At 39.6% G+C, this 16,304-nt stretch overlaps 1 protein-coding gene across 1 annotated transcript in view; it reads right to left on the reverse strand.

Moving 5' to 3' along the window:
• cpm (carboxypeptidase M) overlaps window positions 1–16,304 on the reverse strand; it is an 86,374-nt gene that overhangs the window by 16,245 nt on the left and 53,825 nt on the right. Inside the window, exon 5 of the mRNA XM_045221522.1 lies at window positions 10,399–10,586. Within this exon, the coding sequence (XP_045077457.1) occupies window positions 10,399–10,586 (188 nt within the window). The remainder of the gene's footprint in view (window positions 1–10,398; window positions 10,587–16,304) is intronic.

Consider the following 16,304-nt stretch of genomic DNA (forward strand, 5'->3'; position numbering starts at 1 on the left):
TAGTCATTCTAGTAGTCTCTCTATTAGACACCTATTGTTACTCTGTAGTCATTCTAGTAGTCTCTATTAGACACCTATTGTTACTCTGTAGTCATTCTAGTAGTCTCTATTAGACACCTATTGTTACTCTGTAGTCATTCTAGTAGTCTCTGTTAGACACCTATTGTTACTCTGTAGTCATTCTAGTAGTCTATATTGGACACCTATTGTTACTCTGTAGTCATTCTAGTAGTCTCTCTATTAGACACCAATTGTTACTCTGTAGTCATTCTAGTATTCTCTCTATTAGACACCTATTGTTACTCTGTAGTCATTGTAGTAGTCTCTCTATTGGACACCTATTGTTACTCTGTAGTCATTCTAGTAGTCTCTATTGGACACCTATTGTTACTCTGTAGTCATTCTAGTAGTCTCTCTATTAGACACCTATTGTTACTCTGTAGTAATTCTAGTAGTCTCTCTATTAGACACCTATTGTTACTCTGTAGTCATTCTAGTAGTCTCTCTATTAGACACCTATTGTTACTCTGTAGTCATTCTAGTAGTCTCTCTATTAGACACCCATTGTTACTCTGTAGTCATTCTAGTAGTCTCTATTGGACACCTATTGTTACTCTGTAGCCATTCTAGTAGTCTCTCTATTAGACACCTATTGTTACTCTGTAGTCATTCTAGTAGTCTCTATTAGACACCTATTGTTACTCTGTAGTCATTCTAGTAGTCTCTCTATTAGACACCTATTGTTACTCTGTAGTCATTCTAGTAGTCTCTATTAGACACCTATTGTTACTCTGTAGTCATTCTAGTAGTCTCTATTAGACACCTATTGTTACTCTGTAGTCATTCTAGTAGTCTCTGTTAGACACCTATTGTTACTCTGTAGTCATTCTAGTAGTCTATATTGGACACCTATTGTTACTCTGTAGTCATTCTAGTAGTCTCTCTATTAGACACCAATTGTTACTCTGTAGTCATTCTAGTATTCTCTCTATTAGACACCTATTGTTACTCTGTAGTCATTGTAGTAGTCTCTCTATTAGACACCTATTGTTACTCTGTAGTCATTCTAGTAGTCTCTCTATTAGACACCTATTGCTACTCTGTAGTCATTCTAGTTTAGTAGTCTCTCTATTAGACAGCTATTGTTACTCTGTAGTCATTCTAGAAGTCTCTATTAGACACCTATTGTTACTCTGTAGTCATTCTAGTAGTCTCTATTGGACACATATTGTTACTCTGTAGTCATTCTAGTAGTCTCTATTAGACACATATTGTTACTCTGTAGTCATTCTAGTAATCTCTCTATTAGACACCTATTTTTACTCTGTAGTCATTCTAGTAGTCTCTATTAGACACCTATTGTTACTCTGTAGTCATTATAGTAGTCTCTCTATTAGACACCTATTGTTACTCTGTAGTCATTCTAGTAGTCTCTATTAGACACCTATTGTTACTCTGTAGTCATGATAGTAGTCTCTATTAAATACATGTTGTTACTCTGTAGTCATTCTAGTAGTCTCTCTATTAGACACCTATTGTTACTCTACTCTGTAGTCATTCTAATAGTCTCTCTATTAGACACTTATTGTTGCTCTGTAGTCATTCTAGTAGTCTCTCTATTAGACACCTATTGTTACTCTGTAGTCATTCTAGTAGTCTCTATTAGACACCTATTGTTACTCTGTAGTCATGATAGTAGTCTCTATTAGACACATGTTGTTACTCTGTAGTCATTCTAGTAGTCTCTCTATTAGACACCTATTGTTACTCTACTCTGTAGTCATTCTAATAGTCTCTCTATTAGACACTTATTGTTGCTCTGTAGTCATTCTAGTAGTCTCTCTATTAGACACCTATTGTTACTCTGTAGTCATTCTAGTAGTCTCTATTAGACACCTATTGTTACTCTGTAGTCATTCTAGTAGTATCTCTATTAGACACCTATTGTTACTCTGTAGTCATTCTAGTAGTCTCTATTAGACACCTATTGTTACTCTGTAGTCATTCTAGTAGTCTCTCTATTAGACACCTATTGTTACTCTGTAGTCATTCTAGTAGTCTCTCTATTATACACCTATTGTTACTCTACTCTGTAGTCATTCTAGTAGTCTCTCTATTAGACACCTATTGTTACTCTGTAGTCATTCTAGTAGTCTCTCTATTAGACACCTATTGTTACTCTGTAGTCATTCTAGTAGTCTCTATTGGACACCTATTGTTACTCTGTAGTCATTCTAGTAGTCTCTATTAGACACCTATTGTTACTCTGTAGTCATTCTAGTAGTCTCTCTATTAGACACATATTGTTACTCTGTAGTCATCCTAGTAGTCTCTCTATTAGACACATATTGTTACTCTGTAGTCATTCTAGTAGTCTCTATTGGACACCTATTGTTACTCTGTAGTCATTCTAGTAGTCTCTATTAGACACCTATTGTTACTCTGTAGTCATTCTAGTAGTCTCTCTATTAGACACCCATTGTTACTCTGTAGTCATTCTAGTAGTCTCTATTGGACACCTATTGTTACTCTGTAGCCATTCTAGTAGTCTCTCTATTAGACACCTATTGTTACTCTGTAGTCATTCTAGTAGTCTCTATTAGACACCTATTGTTACTCTGTAGTCATTCTAGTAGTCTCTCTATTAGACACCTATTGTTACTCTGTAGTCATTCTAGTAGTCTCTATTAGACACCTATTGTTACTCTGTAGTCATTCTAGTAGTCTCTATTAGACACCTATTGTTACTCTGTAGTCATTCTAGTAGTCTCTATTGGACACCTATTGTTACTCTGTAGTCATTCTAGTAGTCTCTCTATTAGACACCTATTGTTACTCTGCAGTCATTCTAGTAGTCTCTCTATTAGACACCTATTGTTACTCTGTAGTCATTCTAGCAGTCTCTATTAGACACCTATTGTTACTCTGTATTCATTCTAGTAGTCTCTCTATTAGACACCTTTTGTTACTCTGTAGTCATTCTAGTAGTCTCTATTAGACACCTATTGTTACTCTGTAGCCATTATAGTAGTCTCTCTATTAGACACCTATTGTTACTCTGTAGTCATTCTAGTAGTCTCTATTAGACACCTATTGTTACTCTGTAGTCATCCTAGTAGTCTCTCTATTAGACACATATTGTTACTCTGTAGTCATTCTAGTAGTCTCTCTATTAGACACATATTGTTACTCTGTAGTCATTCTAGTAGTCTCTATTGGACACCTATTGTTACTCTGTAGTCATTCTAGTAGTCTCTATTGGACACCTATTGTTACTCTGTAGTCGTTCTAGTAGTCTCTATTAGACACATATTGTTACTCTGTAGTCATTCTAGTAGTCTCTCTATTAGACACCTATTGTTACTCTGTAGTCATTCTAGTAGTCTCTCTATTAGACACCTATTGCCACTCTGTAGTCATTCTAGTAGTCTCTATTATACACCTATTGTTACTCTGTAGTCATTCTAGTAGTCTCTATTAGACACATATTGTTACTCTGTAGTCATTCTAGTAATCTCTCTATTAGACACCTATTTTTACTCTGTAGTCATTCTAGTAGTCTCTATTAGACACCTATTGTTACTCTGTAGTCATTATAGTAGTATCTCTATTAGACACCTATTGTTACTCTGTAGTCATTATAGTAGTCTCTCTATTAGACACCTATTGTTACTCTGTAGTCATGATAGTAGTCTCTATTAGACACATATTGTTACTCTGTAGTCATTCTAGTAGTATCTCTATTAGACACCTATTGTTACTCTACTCTGTAGTCATTCTAATAGTCTCTCTATTAGACACTTATTGTTGCTCTGTAGTCATTCTAGTAGTCTCTCTATTAGACACCTATTGTTACTCTGTAGTCATTCTAGTAGTCTCTATTAGACACCTATTGTTACTCTGTAGTCATTCTAGTAGTCTCTCTATTAGACACATATTGTTACTCTGTAGTCATTCTAGTAGTCTCTATTAGACACCTATTGTTACTCTGTAGTCATTCTAGTAGTCTCTCTATTAGACACCTATTGTTACTCTGTAGTCATTCTAGTAGTCTCTCTATTAGACACCTATTGTTACTCTGTTGTCATTCTAGCAGTCTCTATTAGACACCTATTGTTACTCTGTAGTCATTATAGTAGTCTCTATTAGACACCTATTGTTACTCTGTAGTCATTATAGTAGTCTCTCTATTAGACACCTATTGTTACTCTGTAGTCATTATAGTAGTCTCTCTATTAGACACTTATTGTTACTCTGTAGTCATTCTAGTAGTCTCTATCGGACACCTATTGTTACTCTGTAGTCATCCTAGTAGTCTCTCTATTAGACACATATTGTTACTCTGTAGTCATCCTAGTAGTCTCTCTATTAGACACATATTGTTACTCTGTAGTCATTCTAGTAGTCTCTATTGGACACCTATTGTTACTCTGTAGTCATTCTAGTAGTCTCTATTAGACACCTATTGTTACTCTGTAGTCATTCTAGTAGTCTCTATTAGACACCTATTGTTACTCTGTAGTCATGCTAGTAGTCTCTCTATTATACACATATTGTTACTATGTAGTCATTCTAGTAGTCTCTATTAGACACCTATTGTTACTCTGTAGTCATTCTAGTAGTCTCTCTATTATACACATATTGTTACTATGTAGTCATTCTAGTAGTCTCTCTATTAGACACCTATTGTTACTCTGTAGTCATTCTAGTAGTCTCTCTATTAGACACCTATTGTTACTCTGCAGTCATTCTAGTAGTCTCTCTATTAGACACCTATTGTTACTCTGTAGTCATTCTAGTAGTCTCTATTGGACACCTATTGTTACTCTGTAGTCATTCTAGTAGTCTCTATTAGACACATATTGTTACTCTGTAGTCATTCTAGTAGTCTCTCTATTAGACACCTATTGTTACTCTGTAGTCATTCTAGTAGTCTCTCTATTAGACACCTATTGCCACTCTGTAGTCATTCTAGTAGTCTCTATTATACACCTATTGTTACTCTGTAGTCATTCTAGTAGTCTCTATTAGACACCTATTGTTACTCTGTAGTCATTATAGTAGTCTCTCTATTAGACACCTATTGTTACTCTGTAGTCATTATAGTAGTCTCTCTATTAGACACCTATTGTTACTCTGTAGTCATGATAGTAGTCTCTATTAGACACATATTGTTACTCTGTAGTCATTCTAGTAGTATCTCTATTAGACACCTATTGTTACTCTACTCTGTAGTCATTCTAATAGTCTCTCTATTAGACACTTATTGTTGCTCTGTAGTCATTCTAGTAGTCTCTCTATTAGACACCTATTGTTACTCTGTAGTCATTCTAGTAGTCTCTATTAGACACCTATTGTTACTCTGTAGTCATTCTAGTAGTCTCTCTATTAGACACATATTGTTACTCTGTAGTCATTCTAGTAGTCTCTATTAGACACCTATTGTTACTCTGTAGTCATTCTAGTAGTCTCTCTATTAGACACCTATTGTTACTCTGTAGTCATTCTAGTAGTCTCTCTATTAGACACCTATTGTTACTCTGTAGTCATTCTAGTAGTCTCTCTATTAGACACCTATTGTTACTCTGTAGTCATTCTAGTAGTTCTCTTATTATACACCTATTGTTACTCTACTCTGTAGTCATTCCTAGTAGTCTCTATTAGACACCTATTGTTACTCTGTAGTCATTCTAGTAGTTCTCTATTAGACACCTATTGTTACTCTGTAGTCATTCTAGTAGTCTCTATTGGACACCTATTGTTACTCTGTAGTCATTCTAGTAGTCTCTATTAGACACCTATTGTTACTCTGTAGTCATTCTAGTAGTCTCTCTATTAGACACATATTGTTACTCTGTAGTCATCCTAGTAGTCTCTCTATTAGACACATATTGTTACTCTGTAGTCATTCTAGTAGTCTCTATTGGACACCTATTGTTACTCTGTAGTCATTCTAGTAGTCTCTATTAGACACCTATTGTTACTCTGTAGTCATTCTAGTAGTCTCTCTATTAGACACCCATTGTTACTCTGTAGTCATTCTAGTAGTCTCTATTGGACACCTATTGTTACTCTGTAGCCATTCTAGTAGTCTCTCTATTAGACACCTATTGTTACTCTGTAGTCATTCTAGTAGTCTCTATTAGACACCTATTGTTACTCTGTAGTCATTCTAGTAGTTCTCTATTAGACACCTATTGTTACTCTGTAGTCATTCTAGTAGTCTCTATTAGACACCTATTGTTACTCTGTAGTCATTCTAGTAGTCTCTATTAGACACCTATTGTTACTCTGTAGTCATTCTAGTGGTCTCTATTGGACACCTATTGTTACTCTGTAGTCATTCTAGTAGTCTCTTATTAGACACCTATTGTTACTCTGCAGTCATTCTAGTAGTCTCTCTATTAGACACCTATTGTTACTCTGTAGTCATTCTAGCAGTCTCTATTAGACACCTATTGTTACTCTGTATTCATTCTAGTAGTCTCTCTATTAGACACCTTTTGTTACTCTGTAGTCATTCTAGTAGTCTCTATTAGACACCTATTGTTACTCTGTAGCCATTATAGTAGTCTCTCTATTAGACACCTATTGTTACTCTGTAGTCATTCTAGTAGTCTCTATTAGACACCTATTGTTACTCTGTAGTCATCCTAGTAGTTCTCTATTAGACACATATTGTTACTCTGTAGTCATTCTAGTAGTCTCTCTATTAGACACATATTGTTACTCTGTAGTCATTCTAGTAGTCTCTATTGGACACCTATTGTTACTCTGTAGTCATTCTAGTAGTCTCTATTGGACACCTATTGTTACTCTGTAGTCATTCTAGTAGTCTCTATTAGACACATATTGTTACTCTGTAGTCATTCTAGTAGTCTCTCTATTAGACACCTATTGTTACTCTGTAGTCATTCTAGTAGTCTCTCTATTAGACACCTATTGCCACTCTGTAGTCATTCTAGTAGTCTCTATTATACACCTATTGTTACTCTGTAGTCATTCTAGTAGTCTCTATTAGACACATATTGTTACTCTGTAGTCATTCTAGTAATTCTCTCTATTAGACACCTATTTTTACTCTGTAGTCATTCTAGTAGTCTCTATTAGACACCTATTGTTACTCTGTAGTCATTATAGTAGTCTCTCTATTAGACACCTATTGTTACTCTGTAGTCATTATAGTAGTCTCTCTATTAGACACCTATTGTTACTCTGTAGTCATGATAGTAGTCTCTATTAGACACATATTGTTACTCTGTAGTCATTCTAGTAGTATCTCTATTAGACACCTATTGTTACTCTACTCTGTAGTCATTCTAATAGTCTCTCTATTGGACACTTATTGTTGCTCTGTAGTCATTCTAGTAGTCTCTCTATTAGACACCTATTGTTACTCTGTAGTCATTCTAGTAGTCTCTATTAGACACCTATTGTTACTCTGTAGTCATTCTAGTAGTCTCTCTATTAGACACATATTGTTACTCTGTAGTCATTCTAGTAGTCTCTATTAGAGCACCTATTGTTACTCTGTAGTCATTCTAGTAGTCTCTCTATTAGACACCTATTGTTACTCTGTAGTCATTCTAGTAGTCTCTCTATTAGACACCTATTGTTACTCTGTAGTCATTCTAGCAGTCTCTATTAGACACCTATTGTTACTCTGTAGTCATTATAGTAGTCTCTATTAGACACCTATTGTTACTCTGTAGTCATTATAGTAGTCTCTCTATTAGACACCTATTGTTACTCTGTAGTCATTATAGTAGTCTCTCTATTAGACACTTATTGTTACTCTGTAGTCATTCTAGTAGTCTCTATCGGACACCTATTGTTACTCTGTAGTCATCCTAGTAGTCTCTCTATTAGACACATATTGTTACTCTGTAGTCATCCTAGTAGTCTCTCTATTAGACACATATTGTTACTCTGTAGTCATTCTAGTAGTCTCTATTGGACACCTATTGTTACTCTGTAGTCATTCTAGTAGTCTCTATTAGACACCTATTGTTACTCTGTAGTCATTCTAGTAGTCTCTATTAGACACCTATTGTTACTCTGTAGTCATGCTAGTAGTCTCTCTATTATACACATATTGTTACTATGTAGTCATTCTAGTAGTCTCTATTAGACACCTATTGTTACTCTGTAGTCATTCTAGTAGTCTCTCTATTATACACATATTGTTACTATGTAGTCATTCTAGTAGTCTCTCTATTAGACACCTATTGTTACTCTGTAGTCATTCTAGTAGTCTCTCTATTAGACACCTATTGTTACTCTGCAGTCATTCTAGTAGTCTCTCTATTAGACACCTATTGTTACTCTGTAGTCATTCTAGTAGTCTCTATTGGACACCTATTGTTACTCTGTAGTCATTCTAGTAGTCTCTATTAGACACATATTGTTACTCTGTAGTCATTCTAGTAGTCTCTCTATTAGACACCTATTGTTACTCTGTAGTCATTCTAGTAGTCTCTCTATTAGACACCTATTGCCACTCTGTAGTCATTCTAGTAGTCTCTATTATACACCTATTGTTACTCTGTAGTCATTCTAGTAGTCTCTATTAGACACATATTGTTACTCTGTAGTCATTCTAGTAATCTCTCTATTAGACACCTATTTTTACTCTGTAGTCATTCTAGTAGTCTCTATTAGACACCTATTGTTACTCTGTAGTCATTATAGTAGTCTCTCTATTAGACACCTATTGTTACTCTGTAGTCATTATAGTAGTCTCTCTATTAGACACCTATTGTTACTCTGTAGTCATGATAGTAGTCTCTATTAGACACATATTGTTACTCTGTAGTCATTCTAGTAGTATCTCTATTAGACACCTATTGTTACTCTACTCTGTAGTCATTCTAATAGTCTCTCTATTAGACACTTATTGTTGCTCTGTAGTCATTCTAGTAGTCTCTCTATTAGACACCTATTGTTACTCTGTAGTCATTCTAGTAGTCTCTATTAGACACCTATTGTTACTCTGTAGTCATTCTAGTAGTCTCTCTATTAGACACATATTGTTACTCTGTAGTCATTCTAGTAGTCTCTATTGTACACCTATTGTTACTCTGTAGTCATTCTAGTAGTCTCTCTATTAGACACCTATTGTTACTCTGTAGTCATTCTAGTAGTCTCTCTATTAGACACCTATTGTTACTCTGTAGTCATTCTAGCAGTCTCTATTAGACACCTATTGTTACTCTGTAGTCATTATAGTAGTCTCTATTAGACACCTATTGTTACTCTGTAGTCATTATAGTAGTCTCTCTATTAGACACCTATTGTTACTCTGTAGTCATTATAGTAGTCTCTCTATTAGACACTTATTGTTACTCTGTAGTCATTCTAGTAGTCTCTATCAGACACCTATTGTTACTCTGTAGTCATCCTAGTAGTCTCTCTATTAGACACATATTGTTACTCTGTAGTCATCCCAGTAGTCTCTCTATTAGACACATATTGTTACTCTGTAGTCATTCTAGTAGTCTCTATTGGACACCTATTGTTACTCTGTAGTCATTCTAGTAGTCTCTATTAGACACCTATTGTTACTCTGTAGTCATTCTAGTAGTCTCTATTAGACACCTATTGTTACTCTGTAGTCATGCTAGTAGTCTCTCTATTATACACATATTGTTACTATGTAGTCATTCTAGTAGTCTCTATTAGACACCTATTGTTACTCTGTAGTCATTCTAGTAGTCTCTATTATACACATATTGTTACTATGTAGTCATTCTAGTAGTCTCTCTATTAGACACCTATTGTTACTCTGTAGTCATTCTAGTAGTCTCTCTCTATTAGACACCTATTGTTACTCTGCAGTCATTCTAGTAGTCTCTCTATTAGACACCTATTGTTACTCTGTAGTCATTCTAGTAGTCTCTCTATTAGACACCTATTGTTACTCTGTAGTCATTCTAGTAGTCTCTCTATTAGACACCTATTGTTACTCTGTAGTCATTCTAGTAGTCTCTCTATTAGACACCTATTGTTACTCTGTAGTCATTCTAGTAGTCTCTATTAGACACCTATTGTTACTCTGTAGTCATTCTAGTAGTCTCTATTTGACACCTATTGTTACTCTGTAGTCATTCTAGTAGTCTCTATTAGACACCTATTGTTACTCTGTAGTCATTCTAGTAGTCTCTCTATTATACACCTATTGTTACTCTGTAGTCATTCTAGTAGTCGCTCTATTAGACACCTATTGTTACTCTGTAGTCATTCTAGTAGTCTCTCTATTAGACACCTATTGTTACTCTGTAGTCATTCTAGTAGTCTCTCCATTAGACACATATTGTTACTCTGTAGTCATTCTAGTAGTCTCTCTATTAGGATCGCTCTCTTTCCCTCCCCCTCTCTGTGTGTAATGGTGTAACGTACCTCCGTTGCTGTTGTCGTAGGGGTAGCTGGCCACCACAGCCCCACCGTGCAGGTTAGCCGACAGGACGAAGCTCTCAGTCTTCAGCCAGTCCATAATGGCTCTCACCTCTATCTCTTGCCCTCCACTCTCCTTCTTAGAGAAGGCATCTGGGAAGTTTCTGTTCAGATCGATGCCGTTCTTATTGAACCTGTCAGGAAACCACATGACAAAAGACAGAATAGAAAGTTCACTAGGTACCAACCACACCTTCAACATACGCTTTAAACATTTGAGATAGTTTAATGCAGGAAAAGGTTATACAGTATGAATGCAGAATGGTGTCATGCAGAAATGAGGTTGAATTTGAACTGTAACACTTCCATTCCAACTCTGCAACAAAACTAAAAAAGAAACAGTGTTGTCACAAATATGTTGTAGTCATTAAAGATTTGGCTAGGATATAATGTCTACAAATGTTTCTTTTTTGTATTGTTTCAGAGTTGGAATGTTTTAGTTTATTCCCCCCCCCACATCGCCGTCAGTACAAACGGAGACCCATGGTGCATGACAAATGACAGAGTCCCATCTAAACACACTACCACATTTGTAAAGAGGTCAAACTAGGGACAGACAAGGGACCTGTCAGAAAGAACAAACAGCTGGTGGAATTGTATCACTCTCTCTTTCTGTTGGCCCGTCTCTGCTCTGGGAAGACATTCAGAGCACTGATGTCCATTCAGTATCATCAGCCCACTCCTTATTTAAAACTGTCATTGGTCCATTCATACGATTCAGGCAGAGAGCCTGATTGAAATTCTGTGGTCAGTGTTTACCCAGATGACGAGTGAGGACACCCAAACACTCACACCAAACCACTGTCTTCCTACTGTTCTTCTCTATTTCTGCTCTGTGATGACGTTCACAGTGACTTAAGAACTCAAACACCCATCCAGTGACATCATTTGAGCGTCTTTAGGTCTTAGTGAAGAGATATATAAATCATATAAAATCGGTCCATCAATAGCACCCTATTCCCTATATAGTGCACTACTCTTGCCCAGCGCCTGTGCACTATATAAGGAATAGGGTGCCATTTGGGACACAAGCCAGGAGAGAAGAGAGAGGAGAAAAGGAGAAGGATGAGGAGGATGAGGAGGAAGAGGAGGAGGAAGATGAGGAAGAGGATGAAGAGGAGGAGGAAGAAGGAGGAGGAGGAAGAGGAGGAAGATGAGGAAGAAGGAGGAGGAGGAGGAGGAAGAGAAGGAGAAGGAGGAGGAGGAAGAGGAAGAGGAGGAAGAGGAAGACAAGGAGGAGGAGGAGGAGGATGAAGTGCCAGAATGTTTGCTGAGCTCGTCAGTGCGTGGCCGGGCTGGGACGTGAGGTGCATTGGGTAAACTTTATAAGGCTATCTCAAACCTCTCCTCTGCCTCCTCTACTCCACCTCTCCCCTGAGCACAGAGAGCTCTTTGCCCCCCCTCTGCCCCCTCTACTCCACCTCTCCCCTGAGCACAGAGAGCTCTTTGCCCCCCCCCCTCTACTCCACCTCTCCCCTGAGCACAGAGAGCTCTTTGTCCCCACGCTGCCTCTCAAGGAGGAATCACAGCTCTGCTACGGTCGAGGGAAGAAGAAGACCTTGCAGTTTGAGTCACTCCCAGGTGGTATCCCTACATCAGGGGTCTTCAACCTTTTTTGACCAGGGACCCCTTCCTGGAAAACTGGCGACCTGGGGGCCCCCATCATACGTTAGCAAAAAATGTTTTTTATCACGTCTTGTCTTATCAGGTGAATGACAATGTCATGGAGAAGTAATCAACATTCTATAATGAATGTATTTGGTAGATAAGAGTTCAGGTGGACCTTCGCTTCAGCAAACAAAGCAAAGGAAAGGAGGGTTGCTGGACAGCAATGACAAAAACCATGAAAAGGGCTGACCAAGAAAAACTTATTCCAGGCAGAAAGGAGTTGGAGAACTCAACAAAAAAGGCAGAGAATCATTCATTTTAGCTCACTTTTATCCGTTGTTCAGGATGAGTACAGGTGACTGGCTTTTCGACACTCTGAAGAAGACCGTCAGCTTGATGTCGAAACGTCAGTCACCTGTACTCCTTCTGAACAATCCTAAACTCTAACATATTCGCTAAGTGCAGCTGTTTAAACAAAGGTTAGCCATGTGTTGGAAAACATTATGTCCAAGTCAAGGAGGCTTACCAGCACCACTGTCAAGCAGGTGGCCTATTCACGGGTGCTTTTTCAAAGTCAGTACCTCCCCCCGGTTGAAAACACCTGTACTCTTCTTGAACAACGGCACTTGTGTTTTATTTATCTAACAATTGCCACTGCTTTCCAGGGAGTCCAATGTTCAAATGGACACAGTATATTGAGTAAAAACATTTACAGAGCTGCCTCTGGTATATACTACTCTGGTGTATCCTGTATAGTACTCTGGTGTATCCTGTATAGTACTCTGGTGTATCTTCTATACTACTCTGGTGTTTCCTGTATAGTACTCTGGGCTAGCCTATATAGTACTCTGGGGTAGCCTATATAGTACTCTGGGGTATCCTGTATAGTACTCTGGTGTATCCTATATAGTACTCTGGTGTATCTTGTATAGTACTCTGGTGTATCTTGTATAGTACTCTGGTGTATCCTGCCTGGTTTAGCTGTCTGGCCTGTGGCTGACTGCCTGGTTTAGCTGTCTAACCCTTCCCTTCTGGAGGTTATTATAGCTGTTGTGGTCAGGCTGGAAGAGGCTGTAGGCTTGGCCCAGGCTTGGCCCAGGCTTGGCCCAGGCTTGGCCCAGGCTTGGCCCAGGCAGGCTAATAGAAACCCTATAGCCCAATTCTGATTCAACTCGTGCACTTGTTCAATACCTCAAGGATTGTGCAATCATTCCTTATCCTCTAAGTGTTAAATAAAGGTTAAATAAAAATGTTTAAACAATTTAAAAAAAGTGTACACCTGTTCACTTTTAAATTCTCAAGGATTTAAAAGCGTTGTCTTGGCGTTACTATTGAGTCAAGCATATTTTAATTCCTACGGCAACCCAATGCTTTTAAACACTTGATGGGGAGTGAACAAGTGTGCACTTGAGGGAGGGGAGAGTCAGGATTGGACTCCAGCAGCGGGTCAGCACAAGCTACCTGGCCGTTCAGCAAATGACCAGCAGGAAATATCCCAGATTGTGCCTTTAACAGTGTTTAAAACACGGCACGACCAGGTCTAACGCACACACACACACACACACACACACACACACACACACACACACACACACACACACACACACACGATCACATGTCTTTACCCCAGACCACAGAGAAACAAATGATCCCCTGCAGGAATGTCTGTGAGCTTAGATGCTTACAACGCCACTGCTTTGATGTGAAGAGTTTGTGGTCGGCTAATGCTTCTCATCCATTACACAACATAATTGTTTTCATCGTCAACATATCTTCAACAGCATCTTCATTCGGGGGGGGGGGAGCTCACTCCAATGGCTTTTAACTTCCAAGAATCAGAATTTAGTAAAAACATACGTATCTCTGGGTAGTCGAAGGTTTGAAAACACAACAGTTAGAAACCAACAGGATGCACGGTCAAATCTTTCACTGTGTTTTAACGGCACCATACCGCTCGCTGCAATCGTTTGTTTTTGGGGGAACGCAAACAGTTTACGGCTCTCACAATACAGCTGGTCCTCATTAGGCAATAAAATAAAACACTTTCCTAATGGAAGGCAGGGCTGGACTAGGCTGGACTGGACTAGGCTGGACTAGACTGGACTGGGCTGGACTGGACTGGACTGGACTGGACTAGGCTGGACTAGACTGGACTAGGCTGGACTGGACTAGGCTGGACTGGAGGACTGGACTTGACTAGGCTGGACTGGACTAGGCTGGACTGGACTAGGCTGGACTGGACTGGACTAGGCTGGACTGGAGGACTGGACTGGACTAGGCTGGACTGGACTAGGCTGGACTGGAGGACTGGACTGGACTAGGCTGGACTGGACTAGGCTGGACTGGAGGACTGGACTGGACTAGGCTGGACTGGACTGGAGGACTGGACTGGACTAGGCTGGACTGGACTTGAGGACTGGACTAGGCTGGAGGACTGGACTTGAGGACTGGACTTGAGGACTGGACTAGGCTGGACTGGACTGGACTGCTGGACTGGACTGGACTAGGCTGGACTGGACTTGAGGACTGGACTGGACTAGGCTGGACTGGACTTGAGGACTGGACTAGGCTGGACTGGACTGGACTTGAGGACTGGACTTGAGGACTGGACTAGGCTGGACTGGACTAGGCTGGACTGGACTGGACTAGGCTGGACTGGACTTGAGGACTGGACTGGACTAGACTGGAGGACTGGACTGGACTAGACTGGAGGACTGGACTGGACTAGGCTGGACTGGACTAGGCTGGACTGGAGGACTGGACTGGACTAGGCTGGACTGGACTAGGCTGGACTGGACTGGACTGGACTGGAGGACTGGACTGGACTAGGCTGGACTGGACTAGGCTGGACTGGAGGACTGGACTGGACTAGGCTGGACTAGGCTGGACTGGACTGGACTAAGCTGGACTAGGCTGGACTGGACTGGACTGGACTAGGCTGGACTGGACTGGACTGGACTAGGCTGGACTGGAGGACTGGACTGGCTCCTTTTGCTGTCACAGCACCTTGTTTTACTTAAAACTTGACAGTATAGCAGAAAACTGTACTGCCATTAAGAAATGTTGCTAGGAATTAGTCTCGGTGTTGTACACAGAAGGTTGAGAATCATCCACATCAACAATCACTACAGCGTGTCTGGATGGGGATTCAAACAGTGTAGTAGTCTGTGGAAAATGCTATGTAGCTGATTCAAAACCAGTCAGGTGGAACATGCCACTGTCTTATTATTATTATGATGTATAATCATCCAATAACTCTTTAGTCAAATCACATATAATAATACACGACACATTAATAACGTTGGTCTCTTTGTTACCACAGTCATTTACAGAGACCGCCTCACAAAATGGCACTCTATTCCCTCTATAGTACACCGGGGTCCTGGTCCAAAGTAATGCACTATACTGTCTACAGTAGGGAAATAGGGTGCCATTTGGGAGGCAGACAGAGTAGATGAGAAGACTTGAGCATGTTTCCTATCTAGCCATGTGACATTTATAGTGTTTATAAAACAGACTATGCTATTCCACTCTCAGGGGGGAGGGAGGGAGGGAGAGGGAGAGAGAGAGAGAGAGAGAGAGAGAGAGAGAGAGAGAGAGAGAGAGAGAGAGAGAGAGAGAGAGAGAGAGAGAGAGAGAGAGAGAGAGAGAGAGAGAGAGAGAGAGAGAGAGAGAGAGAGAGAGAGAGAGAGAGAGAGAGAGAGACAGAGACACACAGAGAGAGAGAGAGAGAGAGAGAGAGAGAGAGAGACAGAGAGACACACAGAGAGAGAGAGAGAGAGAGAGAGAGAGAGAGAGAGAGAGAGAGAGAGAGAGAGAGAGAGAGACAGAGACACACACAGAGAGAGAGAGAGAGAGAGAGAGAGAGAGAGAGAGAAGAGAGAGAGAGAGAGAGAGAGAGACAGAGACACACAAGAGAGAGAGAGAGAGAGAGAGAGAGAGAGAGAGAGAGAGAGACAGAGAGAGAGAGAGAGAGAGAGACAGAGACACACACAGAGAGAGAGAGAGAGAGAGAGAGAGAGAGAGACAGAGACACACACAGAGAGAGAGAGAGAGAGAGAGAGAGAGAGAGAGAGAGAGAGAGAGAGAGAGACAGAGACACACACAGAGAGAGAGAGAGAGAGAGAGAGAGAGAGAGAGAGAGAGAGAGAGAGAGAGAGAGACAGAGACAGAGACAGAGAGAGAGAGAGAGAGAGAGAGAGAGAGAGAGAGAGAGAGAGAGAGAGAGAGAGAGAGCGAGAGAG

The sequence above is a fragment of the Coregonus clupeaformis genome, chromosome 7 (assembly GCF_020615455.1).
Source record: "Coregonus clupeaformis isolate EN_2021a chromosome 7, ASM2061545v1, whole genome shotgun sequence".
In the NCBI taxonomy this organism is placed as follows: Eukaryota; Metazoa; Chordata; class Actinopteri; order Salmoniformes; family Salmonidae; genus Coregonus; species Coregonus clupeaformis.